Here is a 17,998-nt window from a genome sequence, read left to right on the forward strand (position 1 = left end):
TGATTGGAACCGGAAATTGGAGTCATATTTTTTTTTTTTTTTTTTTTTAAGGATGTTCTAAACGGAAGTTCGTTAGGACGTTGGGCAATTTCGTGGAGAAACTGCAGTCGTGGTAGGCGGGCTTTGCGACCAGTAACGATACGAGGAAAACGATGAAAATCACTTAGCGAGAAACCCAGGCGTGGATAAGTGTTTCCAATTGCAACGACCAAAACGAGGGCCGGCATTACGACAAGAAACCTACATTTGAAACCTGTCGTGTCGTCCTTAACTGCAAATCAACACTCACAAAGAAAGATAATTCTTTCAATTGTGTATCAATTTTTCATTTCTTTTTTTTGCATCTGTTCAAAATCAACAGATGTTTCAGAAGAATTTTTCAAGACTTCATTTTTTTTTTTTTGTATCCTTTTAAATTACAATTTTAAAAAATCAAATCATTAAAAAAAAGTGAAATCAATTTTCATACTTTTTATGATTTAGATCTAGATTTAAATTTTATTATATTTAATAACAAAATTTTATTCTTTGTCCAAGAAATAATTTTTCTTTTTCGATTTTCAGAAGTTTTTTTTTTCTATTTAACAATTGGTTTTTTTTTTTTTTTTTTTATTTTCTCCGAACAACTAAAATGAGTTCTTCGGAACTTAAGTGTCGCCAATGCGGAAGTTGATCTCTATTTCCATACGATCGTGAGTTCAAGGATTGGAATTCATTCACGACCATTTTACCAGGAATAAAATGTAAATTATTCTTGTTGATGGTCTTTTATGAATGCTTAGCATTAATGACATTCTTATATTTTTATTATATGAATGTGGCATTTTTATTGTTTTTTAATTACTATAGTCAATGAATAATTATACTCATAGTTTATTTCTAATCATTTAAATTATTATTGAAAAAAAAACATTCTGAATGTTTACAAAAAAATATTTTTTTTTACTGAAGCGTCGAAAAAAAATATCAATTTATTAATAAATGCATTAATTTTTGAAATTAACACAACTATAACTTCTATTTTACAAAACTTTATTATATTTGAAAGTTCAGTTTAATATTTTTTTTCGAATTTTTATATTATGTTAGTGTCACGATGGAGCACTTGGTCCCATTGAAGTAATATATTTACTGAAAGCTGCGTAAAGATGACCAGCTCTTTGAACTTCCTCCGCTCTGGAAAGTAAATTAATTTTTAATTTATTGAATTTTACATTTACTTACAAAAATGAGACGAAAAAAAAGAAATTAAATTACAAAAAAAGAACTTACTTTAAATCGTTTAGATCACGTTCCTTGTGAGCAATAATTTCTTTGAGTTGCTTCCTTTCTTTCTCCTTTTCTCGAAGCTCTTCGGCATGACTTGTCTGAATTTCATTGATTTGTGTATTTAACGTTGTAATTTGCAACGTCATTTTTTGTAATTGAATACTTTGCTCCCTTAATCTAGATCGTTCCTCTATTAATTCATCTTTAAATCTTTCGGCTTTCTTTTTTTCCTGATCAAATTCTTCATGTAAAAGATTATAACGCCTTTGTGGTTCAACTAATTCGGCTTCAAGACTTGCATTTTGCCGTTGAAGTGTTGCAATTGTTCTTTGTGCATCATTATATTTATCTTCAAATAATTCCTTTTCTTCTTTTACTTTTAATAATGAATCCTCAATTCTCGCTGATTTTAAAGAAATATGTTCTAATTCTTTGAGTTTTGCTTTTAAATTCGATTGACTTTCTAAAGAATCTCTTAATTCGTTTCTTATTTTTTGTAATTGATTTTGACATTGTTCGAGAGCATCTGTTGAATCTTTTAAAGATTTTTTTAGAATATTCAATTCTATTTTATGTCTACTATCGCGTTCATAGAGTTCACGTCGTAGTCGGTGGATTTCTGTTTTACCTAAAAATTCAAAATTTAAATTAGATGTGCTAGTAAAAATTATTATTTTTTTTTTATGTTTTTTTGAAATTACCTGTGGAAATGAGATCTTCGTAGGCTCGAGTAGAGGACAAGAGTTTTTCCTTCAAGGCAAGAATTTCTACGGAACTCTTGTGAATATCTTTTTCGTATCTACGAACTTTTGAGTCAATATCTTTTTTTAATGCAACAGTTTTAGCGAAAGAGTCTTCTAGATCTTTTTTACTTTTTTCCAAAATCTCTTTCTCTTCCATATGATTTTTTTGTAGTTCATCGATCTCTTTTGCCTTTTCCAAAGTTAAATTCTCCTTTTCATTTTTCAGTCTTTCAATTTCCCTCTCCAATTTATTGATCTGTGACTTGGAATCAATTAATTCCGACTGTTTTGATTTAATTTCATTCGTTAAAAGATCTATCGCAGATGTTCTCTCATGGAGAATTTGATTGAGTTCCTTAATTTTACAATTGGAATTTTTGTCGTCGACCAAAATCGTTGATTTAGAATTTGTTTCTCCTGCCTTGGTGGTTACTAAAGTTTTCAAACGAGAATAATCAGAATCTGAATCACTCAAGGATATGAATCCATTCTCGTTGTCTTCGGATACAGGAAGTAGAATTTTCTCTCTGTCTCTCTTTCGTATTCTTTTTTTTAAGGTTTTTGTTTTATTAATTACTTTGTTGTTGTTGTCACTCAAGGAAATTGGACAGACATTTTCCTTCAAGGCATAATTTTTTGCTATCTCAATGTTTGTCTTGGAAATTGCTTGTCGTCGTTTATTCTCAAAAGTGCATTGCTCAATGGATTCCATAAGATCGTCGGGTAAACAATTTCCTCGAAGATTGAGGCTAATTATTGTTTTGTTTTCTTGCATCCCATTTAAAATGGTTCGTCCACCATCGAGGCCAAGTGTATTCCACGCTAAATCAAGTGATTTCAATGATTTATTGTATTTTAATACTTTTAATAGAGCCTCCGCGCAATGTGGAGAAATTTGATTATATTTCAAATCAATTTCTTCAATATTATGATTCTTTGAGAGACCATCGCATAAAATAGTGAATGATTCGACATCAGAACCTAAACTATTCCATTCGAGATGTAAACTTTTTAGAGTGTTATTACAGAGAAAAACTTGACCCAATTGTTGAGCAATGGGACCGCTAATACTGTTGCCTTTTAGATTTAAATTTGTTACACTGGAACCATCGCAAAGTGCATTGAGAATAGTATTCAATCCTTTTGGTAGTAGCATACAATCACTAAGATCAACGTGTTTTATCAATGAACTGGACACTAACATTTGACTCAAAACTTCACATATTGGTATTATTATCGAAAGGCAAGATAATTTTAATTCTCCCGTAGAACTGAAATTAAAAACAAATTTAAATTATTTTTGTTTTTTGTTATATGCAAAAATTCGAAAAATCAATAAATTGACACGTTGATAATTTAAAAATACAACAACAATAATAAAGTTATTTAAATATCTTATATAAATAAAAACGTTTTAAATTAAACAAATTTTTTTTTTTTAAATTTACCTGCCAAGTTTGATAGCCTCTGAAACTTCAAGTGGCGCCAAAACTCCCCGTTTTTTACATATTTGCACAAACAACTCGTAATCATTCAGCATTTTTACAAAAACACTTATGAAATTTTTAAATCTCTTCGTAAAAAACAAATAATTTTGTACTTTAAATTAGACAAACTTTTGATTTTGACATAACAACCCTCAACTGAACACATGACGCCAGCAGAGTTACCACCTGCAAAAACACAACAGTGCCGTATCGAAAACTTAATTAACCCTTTTCATAATAAAAATCATCATTAATCTAAAATATATTTATCTAAAATATATTTATCAAAAATATATTTATATAAAATATATATATTTAAAATTTTACAAAAGACAACAAAAATTATATATAATTTTAAAAAACATTTTAATTGAATTTTGTATTTTAATACGCCTGACAACAGATTACCCAACTTACACGAGTGTCTAACTTTCCTTTAAGTATTTATTTTCGAAAAAAAACCCCATTAATTAATTGAACAATATCAAAATTAATTAGAAACCAAATATTACAGTATTTATTTTTAATTATTGTTTTATCAAAATAAATTTTTCAAAAAATTCAAATTTAAATAAAAGTTTGCTCATGCGCAGAAACTAACCTCTGCAAAAGTGTCATGGCGATAGAAGTATTTCCTGTATCGCGACATCCGGTGCGGTCGCGGTGTTGACGCGTTTACTGTGTGTGAAAAAAGTTGTATTTTCTCTTTTTTAAAAATGAGTTTCAACGATGATAGTGGATTACACGATGATGCTAATGATAAAGATGATAGAGCTCATTTTGTAGCACCGATTATTCAAGATAATGCGGATGGATGGGGTCCTTTTGGTTTACTTGATCCATTTAAAGACATGCCGTACCAGCCATTTTCCAAAGGAGATAGGCTCGGCAAGGTAAGACATATGCCACGAGAATATTTAGAAACTCTATTTAAATATGTATTTCAAGTTTTTATAATTGTTTATCAATTTTTCAGATAGCAGATTGGACGGGATCTGCATTCCAGGATAAGAAATTTACAAGTAAGTTATTGTTTTTTAATGTTGACAATCATAACCTCAAATGATTTAAAAGGAAACCATGGGAATTGCCTGCTTTTTTGCTTTTAATTCAAATAAAGTAGAATACTTTATACAAAACAATGTAAAATTGTTATTTAATTTGCTCTTCAATATTATTATCGTTGTGTCTATTTAGCCCGCTAACGGGAGGAATAGTGGCGATAGATTATTTAGCCCGTTAGCGGGAGAAATGCAAGATTTTGGATATTTAGCCCGCTTATTTTAAAAATCACCAAAATGAGAACTATTTAGTTTGCAGTAAGTATATTTAAAATATTTTTTGTTTTTCTTATTTACTTATTCTAAAATAATAAAATATATTTTATTATATAAAATGTATGTTAAGTGCAATTCAAAATAAGGCAATCGTTTATATAAATATATTAATGTGATTTAATACAAAGTTTATTTGCTCCAAAATGAATTGTTTTGGTAGGGTTGTTTATTTAAAATATATTATATTATTTAATTTAATTATTTATTTAATTAAAGTTGTGGTAAAAAAACAAGTTTTTCTTAAAACCAAATTTATTGTAAGAAAACTGTTTAACTACAGGTATATTTATTTTTTAATAAATTATTAGAAAGTAGTTTATGGAATTGTTTTCTATTCAAACTTTAAATTATCAAATAAAAATTAATTTTTGAAATACAATTAAAATTCTTGTATTTTGTAAATACGTATGGGGCATTCCACGGGAAATTTTCATTCAAAATTTTTTTTGTCCGAATCATGTTTTTTTAAATCTATATGAAAAATAAGAAAATACGTATTTTTTTTATTTTTTGTGATAAAAATAAAGGAAGTTATGATTTTTTGAAATTTAACGTCAACAAAGGAAGTGTGATTTTTCAACATTTTTATAAAACTGAAGTTACCAACGTTGATTCAACGAAAAAAATAAAAGATAAGGATTCTAATTCCCATCAAAGAAATTTATTTATTTTTAACCCTTCATAAACTATTTTCTAATAATTTATTAAAAAATAAATATACCTGTAGTTAAACAAGTTTCTTACAATAAATTTGGTTTTAACAAAAAATTGTTTTTTTTTACCACAACTTTAATTAAATAATTAATTAAATTAAATAATATAATATATTTTAAATAAACAATCCTACCACTTCATTTTGGATTAAATAAACTTTGTATTAAATCACATTAATATATTTAAATAAACGGTTGCCTTATTTTGAATTGCACTTAATATACATTTTATATAATAAAAAATATTTTACTATTCTAGAATAAATAAATAAAAACAAAAAATATTTTAAATATACTTACTGCAAACTAAATAGTTCTCATTTTTGTGATTTTTTAAAATAAGCGGGCTAAATAGCCAAAATCTTGCATTTCTCCCGTTAGCGGGCTAAATAATCTATCGCCACTATTCCTCCCGTTAGCGGGCTAAATAGACACAACGATTATTATTTTTAAAATTAGTTTCTTTGACATTTATCAACTATAAATTTAATAAAACTTGTTTTTATATATATATTTTTTTTATAAATCAATATATAAGTCTATTTTTTATCATTTTAATTGAAACGTTAAAAAAGTAAAACAAAAATTATAAAAAATAAATATTTCTGATTTATATAAACATTTAAGCTAATTGTTTGAAATTCAAAAAATTAATTTATAATCGATCAATTTGTTACAAAATTTAGTAGCTAAAATAAAAATTGAAACTAAAAAATTAAATAATTTTTGGAAAATACAAAAATATTTTTGATTTTTACATTTAACATTTTTTTTTTTTTGTAGATAAATATGCATCGCAATTTGGTTCTGGAAGCCAATACGCTTATTATCACGACGAAGATGAGTCGACATTCCACTTGGTGGACACCACGAGGGTACAGAAACCTCCATATCAACGTGGACGTTATGGCAGACATAATCAACGCAATATGCGCGGTCGTGGCGGTCAACGAGGTGCAATGAATCAGATGCAAGCTCTAGGCAAATTGAAATTACGTGAACGTGAACGTAAGGGACAAACAAAACGTTGGGGTCGTCAGCAAGGTTTTCGAAATCATAAAAATCAACCACCAATTAAAATTCGCGATGCTTCTGTCACTGTACGTCCCGATTGGGTAACTATCGAGGAAATGGATTTCCCACGATTAGCAAAATTATCTCTTCCTGGTGTTAAAGACGGTGAGGATGTTCTCTGCTGTGGCTCTCTCGAATATTATGATAAATCATATGATCGTGTCAATGTGAAAAATGAGAAACCTCTACAAAGAATTGATCGTATTTTCCACACTGTTACAACAACTGACGATCCAGTGATTCGTAAACTTTCCAAAACTGAAGGCACTGTTTATGCAACTGACGCTATTCTCGCCACAATTATGTGTTGCACACGCAGTAATTATTCATGGGATATCGTCATTGAAAAAATTGGCGACAAACTCTTTTTTGATAAGCGTGACAATACTGAATTCGATTTACTCACTGTTAATGAGACAAGCGTTGAACCACCGCAAGATGATGGCAATTCATTGAATTCACCGAGAAATTTGGCTCTGGAAGCCACATTCATCAATCATAATTTCTCCCAACAAGTTCTTAAATCAAACGAACCACGTTATAAATTCGATGAGGGTAATCCATTTATTTCCGAAGAGGAAGAAAGTGACGTTGCAAGTGTCGCTTATCGTTATCGTAAATGGGATTTGAACAATGGAATTGTATTAATTTCAAGATGTGAACACGATGCCGTTATGCAGGGTCCAAATAATGAAACACAATTTTTAACTGTAAAAGCATTGAACGAATGGGACTCAAAACTCGCTAATGGCGTTGAATGGCGTCAAAAATTGGATACACAACGCGGTGCAGTACTCGCCAATGAATTACGTAACAATGCCTGTAAATTGGCAAAATGGACAGTTCAAGCACTTCTCGCTGGTTCTGATCAAATTAAATTTGGATATGTTTCAAGAGCAATGGTACGCGATTCAAGTAAACATGTCATTCTTGGAACACAACAATATAAACCGAATGAATTTGCCACTCAAATTAATCTCAATATGGATAATGCTTGGGGTATTTTGCGATGTATTATTGATATTTGCATGAAACAAAAGGATGGCAAATATTTGATAATGAAGGATCCGAATAAGCCAATGATCCGTCTCTATGATATTCCTGATAACACTTTCGAGAGCGAAGGAGATGAAGATGACGAAGATGAACCTATTAATGATGCCTTTCAAAGTTAACAGACACGTCTAAAATCATCTACATTTGATTTTCTACAAGAATCTACCAATTTTTTTGCAGTAATTTATATTGGCTAAAAGGACGACGATTTTTTTTTTTCTATCGTTGTGAAAAGCAAATTATTTATTACTGTGATAATAAAAGAAAGCACAATTTGGAAGTCGCTAAATATCTTGAGATTTATTTTGTTTCAATACATTTCGGTAATTTTTATTTTCTTTATATTTTATTTTATTACTTTACATTGAATAATTTACGTTTTTAACGAAACATTTTTTTTCAGATTGTCCTTTTTTTATCACTATATTATTTACTATATATTCTTTGAAGAGGCAAAATGTAAAATTTTTTTCAAAACAAAACAATTTTTATTAAAGTGTTTATAATCAATTTGTCATTTTATTGTTAATATAATTAAGGATCTAATTCTTTTATAACATAGGTAAATTTACGGATAGCAGCAGCCACCATTTGATCGTCGATTTCATAATAGAGAACAAATCTTGCTGAGTGTGGAGTTAAGGCCATTCCTCGGACTATTATTTTATCATCATTGTGATTGGTGCTTGTTGTTTTTAATCGTTGGACAAATTCTCGAGATGTAATTTTTTCCGAAGATATTTTTACAAAAATCATATTTGTCTGCACCTCATTTAAATTAACGGATATAATTTTTGAATTAAGATCATTTATTGCCTTTGCTATTTTATAAGCTCTTTGATGATCGTTAACTAATAATGGTACAATTTCATCTAATGCAATTAATCCAGCTGCGGCAAGAATACCAACTTGTCTCATACCACCGCCTAAAACTTTTCTTATTGATCTTGCATTCTCGATAAATGTTTTTGTACCACAAAGTAAAGAGCCAGCGGGTGCTCCTAAACCTTTACTGAGACAAAATGTCACGGAATCAAATTCAGATACTATTTCCTTAACTGATAATTTAGATGCTATTGAGGCATTCCATAATCTAGCACCGTCCATATGTAATTTGAGTGAACGTTTCTTTGCTATTGATGATAATTCATTGATCCAGGATTGAGGTACAATTTTACCATTAAATGTATTTTCAACAATTACCAATTTTGAAATTGGCTCATGTTGTCGATCGCCTTTTATTTTTGATTGAAATTTTTTTAGATCAAACGTTCCATCACTATTATTTGGCAAGGGACAAAGAGTTACGCCGGCTATTTGAGCAGCACCTCCTTGTTCGTGTAACACTACGTGCGAATCTTCTCCGCAATAAGTTTCGCAACCTCGAATGTTACAATGATTCATTACTGAAAGATAAAATCGTAATAAACGTAAGTAAATAATTAAAATTTTTATATTAAACAGAAAGAAAAATAACTTTTTCATTGAAAACTATAAAAAAAAATGAATTAGAATACAAAAAGTTTTCTTAAAAGAATTTTTAATTTCAAATTCTGTAATTCAGTTTTTAATTTATTAAATAAATAAGTTTATTAAATTATTTAAATTTAGGTTTTTTTTTATAGATAACGTTTAATTAATTTATTTTTTATTCGAAACTTACTAGCAATTAAATTTCCCATAGTTCCTGAAGTGACAAAAATAGCAGCCTCTTTTCCGAGTAATTTTGCAGCTTTTTCTTCAAGTTCTGTCAATTAAATTATAATATTGGCGTAACATTTTTTTTTTTTTTTTTTAATTAAAAATTTATTAGTTCTATAAAAATTTTACTTTTAACAGTTGGGTCTTCTCCAAAAACGTCGTCTCCTACTTCAGCTAGAGACATTGCTGTTCTCATTGATTTTGACGGTTTGCTAATTGTATCGCTTCTCAAATCCACGAGAGTAATCTGAAATAATAATTAAATATAAATTACGAAAAAATTAAATGAAGAAATTTTTTTTTTACTTACAGTGTCTTCTACACACGTTTCAGTTTCAATTTGAACGTACATTTTTGTAAATTATAATTCTCAATCTGAAACAATAAATTTTTGAGTTTTTAAAAAATTTTGTTTTTAAACCATAAAAAGAATTTTTAAAAGATAAATACAAGGGACGATACTTTTAGTCAAAACGATTAAAATCATCAAAAATTTCTATTTTTAATTTAATAAACTAAATCTATAGATTCAGTATAACAGAATTTATCACTCGGTGAAATATCAATACATATATAGGAATATATCAATCCTCCAAGTCAACAAAATAAAATTAAAATCCTTTTTTAACGTTTCGACGGTACAACCGCCCTCTTCAGAAACTGAAAATTTTATTATAATAAACGTTAAAAAAGGATTTTAATTTTATTTTGTTGACTTGGAGAATTGATATATTCCTATATATGTAAATCTATAGATTATTAAAAATGGTAAAAAAAATAATAATTTTTTTTCTATAAATAATATGATAAAAAAAAATTTTATTTTCAGAAATGAAAACAGATTTTCGGAAATGAACAAGTGAAAATTGATGCTCAACTATTATTTTACGTCGATAGACTTCAAATCGTAATTAAAATAAAGTGATTTGCTTTAAAAGGTTAATTTTCTTAATCTTTGAGTCATCAGATGAAGTTCTTTGGTTTTAAAACACATTGGTAAGTAAGAGAAAAAAAAACAACTCCTTTATAATTATTCTATTCATCATTTTTACAATTTAATTAAGCAATTATCGTTTTTTTTTATGATTGTCTTGTAACAAGACGTGTTTATTGATAAACAAAAAAAAAACATGAAATAATGTGTATAAGCGATAAATAGTGTTTTATGGGGAAGAATCGAATATACGCACGGTATTTGACTTAATTACGTTATTAAATATCGCGGCGATACAGGTTTTCAATCCTTTTTTGCTCGTAAAGAGTGAATCATTTTGCGAACAAGGCAATGATCACTTTCCTGCTCTGTTGGATTTCAAAACAGTATTCATTCACTATATGGGATTGATAGTCCATTTATGGTCACTCATAGTGGTTGTCGCGACGAAAACATGACCTTAAACTGAATTTCAGCTTATACAATCTTTTTTTGATTGCATGTGCAAAATATGAGATACATTTTTATTTTTTAATTTTATATGAGAAACTTTAATAGCAATCTCGTTCTTAAAATACAATAGAAAATTTTTCTATATTTATTAATTTTTAAATTAAAATATTTATTTTCATATAAAAATAAATCCAGTGTAGATGAAAAATAAATATAATTTTAGGATCAATTTCTTTAATTACTATTTATGGAATTAACATAATATTTATTATTTTTCCATTAATAAATATTAGTCTCTCCTCCATTTTTCCATTAAAAAAAAAATATATATATTTCCAACTTTTTATGGTAAAAGTTTTTTTTCGATTGATTCACTAATACGAGAAGTTCTACATACCTAATAAAGTAATTATTTCAGGGCAAGTAACTAACTAGATTAACAAAAAATATGGTCCGAATTACCAAATAGGATATAAAATAGTTTATCTATATTTAATTGGAGACAAATTTAATTACCTAATTTACAATGATATCAATGTTTTATCAGTTAATATTTTTTAGATTAAAATTTAAAAAAAAGAACTTAAACAAGGTATAAATAATAATTAATATTAATGGAAAATCAAAATAATATTAAAATAAATAAATTATTGCAAATAATATAAAATTTAAAGCTATTTATATACATTATTTGTATTTCGCGTAGTATTAAAAGTCAATTGGAAAGTTTTTATAATAATGAACATATTAATTTAATCTTACCAGTGACTTTCAGAAGGTAAACGCTTGAATCGATAAAAACTGGTTTTTTAAAACTGAAAGTTAATTTTAACTCTTTTAGGCAGAAATTTTTTGCAGATTTTATAAAATGACGGTGTAATGTAATTTTGAGTATTTATCAAAAATTTTTGGATTATAAAATTTTATTTAAAAAAATATAATAATCCACTATTTGTTGCGCCGTCATAAGTAAAACTGACGTCCCCACTTAGTTATATCATGTGATGAATTAATTGGCTAATTAACTTCGATACTTGCACTTATGTATATATATACATATGTATAAAATACACATTCACTGAATATACTAATTGTTTAATCTTCATCTATTATTTTATCGTTGCTTATCATTTTGCTCTTAATAAAAGAGAATGATGTGGAAACTTTAAACTGATAAATTTTTCTCTTTAATGTTATCATTTAGTAATATAAATTAAAACTCAAATTTCAAGTCTTTTCATTATTATGACAACAAAAAATTCATAAGTAATTAATACTAAAATAAAATTTTTATTTTGAAATTTAAATGAATTTAATTTTCTTATGAATATTACTTTTTTATTTTTTAAAAAGTATAATAAGTAAAATAATTAATTTTTTTTACTTATTTGTTTAGTAATATTATATTTATTTAATAATTACAAATTGAAAAATGGAGGAGAAATACTAAATATTTAGTAATTACAAAAAAATATCATCTATAATGATTGATCATTAATAATCAATTTTATTTGAAGGACGTGAAATTAGACAATTTCTATTCGTTTTTCCATGTTAAAAATTAATATTTTGTACCAAATTTCAAGAAATGAAATATAGACAAATTGTTAACAATAATGAAAAATTTATTTTTATTTATTATTGTGCAAATAAAACAAAATATATAATTTGTCTATATTCACGTCTTTCACATATGTTTTAATTTAAAAAAATTTTTTTTGTCAATTTGTAAAATTTCTAAAAAATTTATGTTACTTAAATAACTTAATTCTTAATATTTTATAACTTTTATTTAACTTTTTTAAAAAATGTGATACTTTAAACAAAATTTGAGTATTTTCAAATTCAAAAAAAGACAGTTGACCGGACAGTGGCGCGCCAAGCGGCAAATTTGTGAACCTCAAGCATTTCAGTATAACCGACAGCAGCAAATCATTCTCATATAAAAGCATGCTAATTTTGACAAACTCCAATTTATTTTTAATTGTATAAAGTAATTTTAAAACTTATTAAAATTCAAATCATGAAATTAGTGTTGTCGTACTTGAATTAAATTGCAAAGATGAAGTAGTGAAATTGTGCTGACCGACAGAGCTGGAGTGACAGTGAGAAAAATGAGTCCGCGATAAAGGGAGAGGGAGAAGAGGTTAGCTTTACTGGGGGAAAGAAAGAGAGAGAAAGTGTAGTTGAATTAAGAGGGAAACAGGGAGTGAGAAAGAGAGAGAGAGACAGCAAGCTGGAGAACGCAAGCAATATGGGTAGAGTCGGATAGCCGGGAACTTGGATTCCGTGTCGCGAAGTAGTGTGTCGACCGCCAAGCTATACATGTGCGGTTTCGTCGTGAGAAGAGTTATCGAAACCGTGGAGTTAAACGAGTGGTCGGTGGTAAATGATCGTGTAATTATTATTATTCGCGAAAAAGGGTTACTTACGAAAACAAAACGTGTGGTGGTAAAGTAAAGACGTGATTACAAGGGAGCAACGCGTGCGCGCGCGCGTTAAATATTTTTCCAACAGGCGAGGCGAGAAAGCGCATTGTGTGTACGCTAAAGAAAAATGGCGGACGGGGACTCGAGGGTAGATCGCTCTGACCCGGAGCTTAAAATTCTTTCTGTGGATAGGAACAATTTCAATGACCCGGCTACCCAGGCGGAATGGACTCAGAAAAAATTGGTATGGGTACCACACGAAACACAGGGTTTTGTTGCTGCCGGTATCAAAGGGGAGCGTGGAGACGAGGTCGAGGTGGAGATTGCCGAGACCGGCAAAAGGGTCCACGTTGCCAAGGACGATATCCAGAAGATGAATCCGCCCAAGTTCGACAAGGTCGAGGACATGGCCGAACTCACCTGTCTCAATGAAGCCTCTGTTCTACATAATCTTAAGGACCGTTACTACTCTGGATTAATTTATGTGAGTAACTCCAATTTTTTTTTTTTCACTTTCCCTAGTGTCATAAGTATTGTAATTTTTTACTTAAAATTGATGTAAATTGTGTTCGAAGACACTTTGTTTTCATTTAAAGAGATTTCGAATTGATCAGGTTGAATTAGTTCCTGGCATGACTTATGCCGGGCAATCTAACCTCAAACTCTTGTGGCCCTTTATTGTTTGTCGGTATTTAAATTAGGTATATCTTTGTTTATGTGTTACAATTAAATTCAAAATTTGAAGCATATAATTAGAATTGTATTTTTGAAATAGTAATTTGTAGAAAGACTCATTTGATTGTTAGATTAGAACGGTTATCCTTTGCAGCTGCCATTGGCTGCGCGAGTTTCCTAACCATAAAGCACACCTACTCTCACCAACTCAGTTTCATTGGCGGAAAGTGAACCGACGAGGCGTCGTAATGCGGAATCGAGAGTATTTTTTGCAATGAGCACACGATCTTTTCTTGATTATAAAAAGAAAAAGAATGAAACTGCAAGTGAAAAGATCTTGAGGTTTCTAACCTCTCAATGAATCTTGCTTATATATGTATACAATTTTCTTTATTGATGTTTGTTATCAGAAGAAAATGAATATTCAAAGCGCATAAACAGATGTTTATTAAATACTACACAATGTACGTGAATTGAATACGTTTTATTTATGAGTACAATATATATATATATAGAGTGAGAGAGATATAGATAGCTGTTCGAGGATCACTGGACTCGCAAAGTGATTGCATCTCTATCTGTCATTTGTGCAACAAGTACAGCATCCGCAGGCGATAGACTGAGAGGAAGGGCGTTATTCCAGCTTTTCTTAACTTGATTAAAGAGTTTTATTAAGTTTACGAGTTGAGATAATTGATTTATTGCGGCTGTCAAAAGCATATGTTCTTCGCTTTGTCTCCTTTAATAATATCGTTAAATTAACATTATTTCATATTTAGTTAAAATTTGAACTAAAATTGAAAAATTCGTTTTCCATTGTTGATTAATTTGAAATTAAGGTTACATTTCATATTTATCTTCTTTTTCATCATTGATTACAAAATTGTGAGACTTATGAAAGGATAGTTTGCAGATTTTTTTTTTTTTTTTTATTTAATTTCTTTCACAACTCTGTTATATTGAAAGTTTAGGCAGGTAAATTCTCACCTAAGTGAAAATGATGATTATTTGCAGTGGCAGAATTATTTAAAATTCACGTCTTTCAACAGTAATTATGCAATCAACATAAAAGCAGTGTAAGAAAGTAGTACGAAATATTTCAACTATTTCAGAGAATCGAGAGAGATTTCTATATAGGTGTATAGGATGGTTTTTAAAAAAGTTAAACATTTCGAATTCCGCTTAGTTTGTTTCGTCATAAAGGAAAATATTAGTGATCAAACAACAAAATGTTTCTTATAACATTTTTTTAATGTAATTGCATATATATGTAAACTTGCATTTCTCGACTAAGAAGAAAATTATAGTTTAGTTAACAAGGTATAGAGAAGAAGGTGGAGAACTCATTTTAGACAATTGGACTTTATCTTTTATTTTGACAATAATATTTTTAAAATATTGAATTTTAAATTAATGAATTTTGTCGAATAACAAAAGAAAAATTGTTTATAGTTATCTTTTAAGACCTTTGAACCATCATAAAAAGATTCAAGAATAATATTTTTTCTTTGTGAATTTAGAATATAGATAAGATTGAATTTTTCTTCGTTTCTAAACGTGCAAATAAATGAATTTTTTTTTTGTATCTTTAGATTCAAATTTTATAAATTTTTTTTTATTTTTTATTTAGTTTTACATTAAAATATAAAATTGAAAAAAACATGTTTATAATTTTGTATCAATTTAAAAAAAAAAAAACTAATTTATGATTTTAGTTTAAAAAAATATTTTACTGTCGTAAATTATTTTTTTTTTTGAATATTTAATTTTCATAAACGTTTCAAGTTTTAGAAACATATAAATTATTCTAACACTGGGTAATAAAATATTTTCTAAAACCATATAAAATCAGTTCTTTGTTTCAGTGTTAGACATTTCTATTATATATTCGTTTCCTAGAGGTGCTTATCAGTTGCGATAAAATTAACCTTTTTCAAGTAACCAACTCATATTACTTATATATATGCAACTTTTAAAGCAAATTCTTTAATTTCAATGGAATTACCTTTTTTCTTTAATTTGATATGTTCATAAAAATTAAATAACAGTTTTGCAGTATTTGTATACGCTTATGCTACAAAGTTATAAACAATGTTTTTTCAAAAGTTTCAATTAGTTCAACTAATTTTATATTATTTAACATGAAAATATATATTTTCTTTTAATAAAAGTTAGACTAATAAATTCTATATTTCTGTCTGTAAAATATGAATTTGGAGCAAATTTTGTTTTTTGTGTTTTAATAAAATAAAAAATTGTTATATTCAGATTAAAAATTTAGACAAGAAAATAGTGATTAATTTAGTTTTGACAATGTTGTCGTGGGAAAAGGTCTGTTCTCTTTTAAATAATGACCCTGCTCTGATTTTGTTTTGGTTAGGGAACCTTGACTTGTCGCTACGTGACTGTTTCTTTGCAAATTTCACGATTTCCTCTCAGAGGCAGACGAGTCGATAATTTCTTACAAATACAAATCATGAACATGAAGAATTATTGATATATTTATTTTACTATTTTAATTTATTAATTAAATTTTTTTTAAAAATTATTTTCATTTAAGCAACTTAATGACTTAATATTATTCATAACAATAATTTTATAATTTATATTAAAAAATTATAATTTCTAAATTACAATTTTTCTCTAAAAAAAAAAAATGAATTTAAACGCTAAATTTGAATAAAGCAAATTTTTTCTTTAGTTATTTTTCTGGTCTTGGTGATGAATATACTTTGTGTAGATAATTGAAATCATGTGTCATTTAACTCTCTCTCTCTCTTTTTCTCTCTGCAGAAATAGCATATATACTACAGTCGAATATAGTTACAATAAAAATACATTTCACCGGATATATTTTATCGCGACTTCGTATCAGTCATCGCATCATCTTTGGTCATAAAAAGATTGCTGAACTGTCATAAAATTCAATCGTTACACACTTTTTACGAATACATATACATATATACATATTTTTCTTGGTGACAATTATATTTAATGTTTCAGCACAATATGAAGAATGTTATTGATATTTTAATGTCTTTTTAAATTCAATTCATTTCATAAATTAATTTTTAATACATTGTATTTAAAGAGTTTCGAGACACATAAAATATGATTCTCTATAAAAATCAAAAGTTGGAATTTCCAATGTTTCGAAATTCATATGTGATTGAATTTCTATTTAATTGAAGTTTTTTTTTTACAATTTTAGCTGAATTTTAATTTCAGTAAAATTTTAATTTGACATAATTTCTTCTAATTTTGTATTTCGATTTCAAATAGTGTTTTGCCTATATATACAGTTTGTTATTATGTCTGATTCGATTGGACCTATACCTGTTAAAGAACCTTGACATTCCGATGTTTAAAAAAAAAAAAATTATTCACAGAACTCAGAAAACAATTTCTATATATTGAGAATCTCACTAATCATTGCGATGTTAAATGAAAACCTTGAATTGCAAAATGAAGTTTGCATATCGTATATATGCCAAGATAAATAGTTGTGGATAGAAAATTAAAAAACCATCACGTTATCGTTGAAAATATCGGAATCATTTATTTGAGGGCGGTTACATTTTCATATTTTTCTCTGTCGATTCATTGACAGAACTCAATTTCTTTTGGTCGTGACGACCTCTTTTACCATCGATGAAACTCCCAAAGGTTTTAAATCTTAAAACGTCCATCGTGACCGGCTTGAAGTGACTCACGCGTGACTGATTCAGCAAACACTAGTCGTGAGGGAGGAACAGAGAGAGAGAGAGAGAGAGTGGCTACAAAGAAAACGAGATGGATTGAGAAAGCAAAAAAAAAAAAGGAAGGGAAGAGAGTGAGAAAAAAAAGGTTATAGAGATTTCGTGAAAGCAAAGGAAAGACTTAGGGAGAAAGAGAAAGAGAGAGGTTATCTTTGTTTAGGGTTAGGAAGAGATGAAGGAGGAGAGAATGTGTGTGAAGGAGGAGGAGGAAAAAGAAAGAGAGAAAAAGATTCGTTAACAGATTGCTCTCCAGTAGAACATAAGACGCCATTTTGCAAATTCGAGAGTTGTCTGCGAAATGCATGACATGCTGTTTACTCTTGCGAAAATTTTATAAAAACTTTTTTTTTTTTTTTTTTTTTTGAAGCG

General features: G+C 28.1%; 4 protein-coding genes and 1 long non-coding RNA gene across 10 annotated transcripts in view; 3 read left to right on the top strand and 2 right to left on the bottom strand.

Moving 5' to 3' along the window:
- Window positions 1-878: 878 nt before the first annotated feature.
- On the bottom strand, window positions 879-3,671 carry LOC127288017 (leucine-rich repeat-containing protein 45-like). The gene is made up of 4 exons (XM_051315206.1): window positions 3,461-3,671; window positions 1,971-3,283; window positions 1,273-1,897; window positions 879-1,176 (listed from the first exon to the last, which is right to left on the bottom strand). Exons 1-4 carry the CDS (start codon window positions 3,550-3,552, stop codon window positions 1,092-1,094), a joined length of 2,115 nt encoding a protein of 704 aa, XP_051171163.1. The 5' UTR covers window positions 3,553-3,671; the 3' UTR covers window positions 879-1,091.
- A 453-nt stretch (window positions 3,672-4,124) lies between these two features.
- Window positions 4,125-7,968, top strand: LOC127288018 (eukaryotic translation initiation factor 3 subunit D). Its single transcript, XM_051315207.1, has 3 exons — window positions 4,125-4,392; window positions 4,476-4,521; window positions 6,333-7,968. Exons 1-3 carry the CDS (start codon window positions 4,216-4,218, stop codon window positions 7,796-7,798), a joined length of 1,689 nt encoding a protein of 562 aa, XP_051171164.1. The 5' UTR covers window positions 4,125-4,215; the 3' UTR covers window positions 7,799-7,968.
- LOC127288020 (L-allo-threonine aldolase) lies at window positions 7,836-12,913 on the bottom strand. Of its 3 annotated transcripts, none has more exons than XM_051315209.1 (5): window positions 12,812-12,913; window positions 9,691-9,755; window positions 9,510-9,627; window positions 9,343-9,426; window positions 7,836-9,085 (listed from the first exon to the last, which is right to left on the bottom strand). In XM_051315209.1, exons 2-5 carry the CDS (start codon window positions 9,730-9,732, stop codon window positions 8,214-8,216), a joined length of 1,116 nt encoding a protein of 371 aa, XP_051171166.1. In that variant the 5' UTR covers window positions 9,733-9,755; window positions 12,812-12,913; the 3' UTR covers window positions 7,836-8,213. The 3 variants fall into 3 exon arrangements, with proteins under 3 accessions (XP_051171166.1, XP_051171165.1, XP_051171167.1); XM_051315208.1 differs by lacking the exon at window positions 12,812-12,913 and adding an exon at window positions 11,530-11,767; XM_051315210.1 differs by lacking the exon at window positions 12,812-12,913 and adding an exon at window positions 10,571-10,589.
- On the top strand, window positions 8,707-10,534 carry LOC127288022 (uncharacterized). The gene is made up of 3 exons (XR_007843974.1): window positions 8,707-8,845; window positions 8,943-9,109; window positions 10,210-10,534. It is a non-coding gene; the product is annotated as an uncharacterized LOC127288022 (long non-coding RNA).
- Window positions 12,914-13,014: 101 nt separating the features above from the next.
- The window catches only part of LOC127288016 (myosin heavy chain, non-muscle), a 37,097-nt gene continuing 32,113 nt past the window's right edge, over window positions 13,015-17,998 (top strand). For 3 of the 4 annotated variants that reach the window (XM_051315202.1, XM_051315203.1, XM_051315205.1), the window contains exon 1: window positions 13,016-13,680. In XM_051315202.1, coding sequence (XP_051171159.1) covers window positions 13,324-13,680 — 357 coding nt within the window. In that variant the 5' untranslated portion in view covers window positions 13,016-13,323. Of the gene's footprint in view, window positions 13,681-17,998 lie in introns of all 4 variants that reach the window. The other variant, XM_051315204.1, reaches the window with a different exon arrangement.

Source organism: Leptopilina boulardi, unplaced genomic scaffold (genome assembly GCF_019393585.1).
Source record: "Leptopilina boulardi isolate dan_hultmark-lab unplaced genomic scaffold, ZJU_Lbou_2.1 LbouV2_38, whole genome shotgun sequence".
Lineage (NCBI taxonomy): Eukaryota > Metazoa > Arthropoda > Insecta > Hymenoptera > Figitidae > Leptopilina > Leptopilina boulardi.

Coding starts and splice junctions, on each gene's coding strand:
- LOC127288017 (XM_051315206.1), bottom strand. CDS start 3,552: ATGCTGAATGATTACGAGTTGTTTGTGCAAATATGTAAAAAACGGGGA. Junction 1,898..1,970: donor CGAAGATCTCATTTCCACAG/GTAATTTCAAAA, acceptor TTGAATTTTTAG/GTAAAACAGAAATCCACCGA. Junction 1,177..1,272: donor CGTGATCTAAACGATTTAAA/GTAAGTTCTTTT, acceptor TTTACTTTCCAG/AGCGGAGGAAGTTCAAAGAG.
- LOC127288020 (XM_051315209.1), bottom strand. CDS start 9,732: ATGTACGTTCAAATTGAAACTGAAACGTGTGTAGAAGACACT. Junction 9,427..9,509: donor AGAAGACCCAACTGTTAAAA/GTAAAATTTTTA, acceptor TTTAATTGACAG/AACTTGAAGAAAAAGCTGCA. Junction 9,086..9,342: donor TATGGGAAATTTAATTGCTA/GTAAGTTTCGAA, acceptor TTTATCTTTCAG/TAATGAATCATTGTAACATT.
- LOC127288018 (XM_051315207.1), top strand. CDS start 4,216: ATGAGTTTCAACGATGATAGTGGATTACACGATGATGCTAATGATAAA. Junction 4,393..4,475: donor AAGGAGATAGGCTCGGCAAG/GTAAGACATATG, acceptor TCAATTTTTCAG/ATAGCAGATTGGACGGGATC. Junction 4,522..6,332: donor CCAGGATAAGAAATTTACAA/GTAAGTTATTGT, acceptor TTTTTTTTGTAG/ATAAATATGCATCGCAATTT.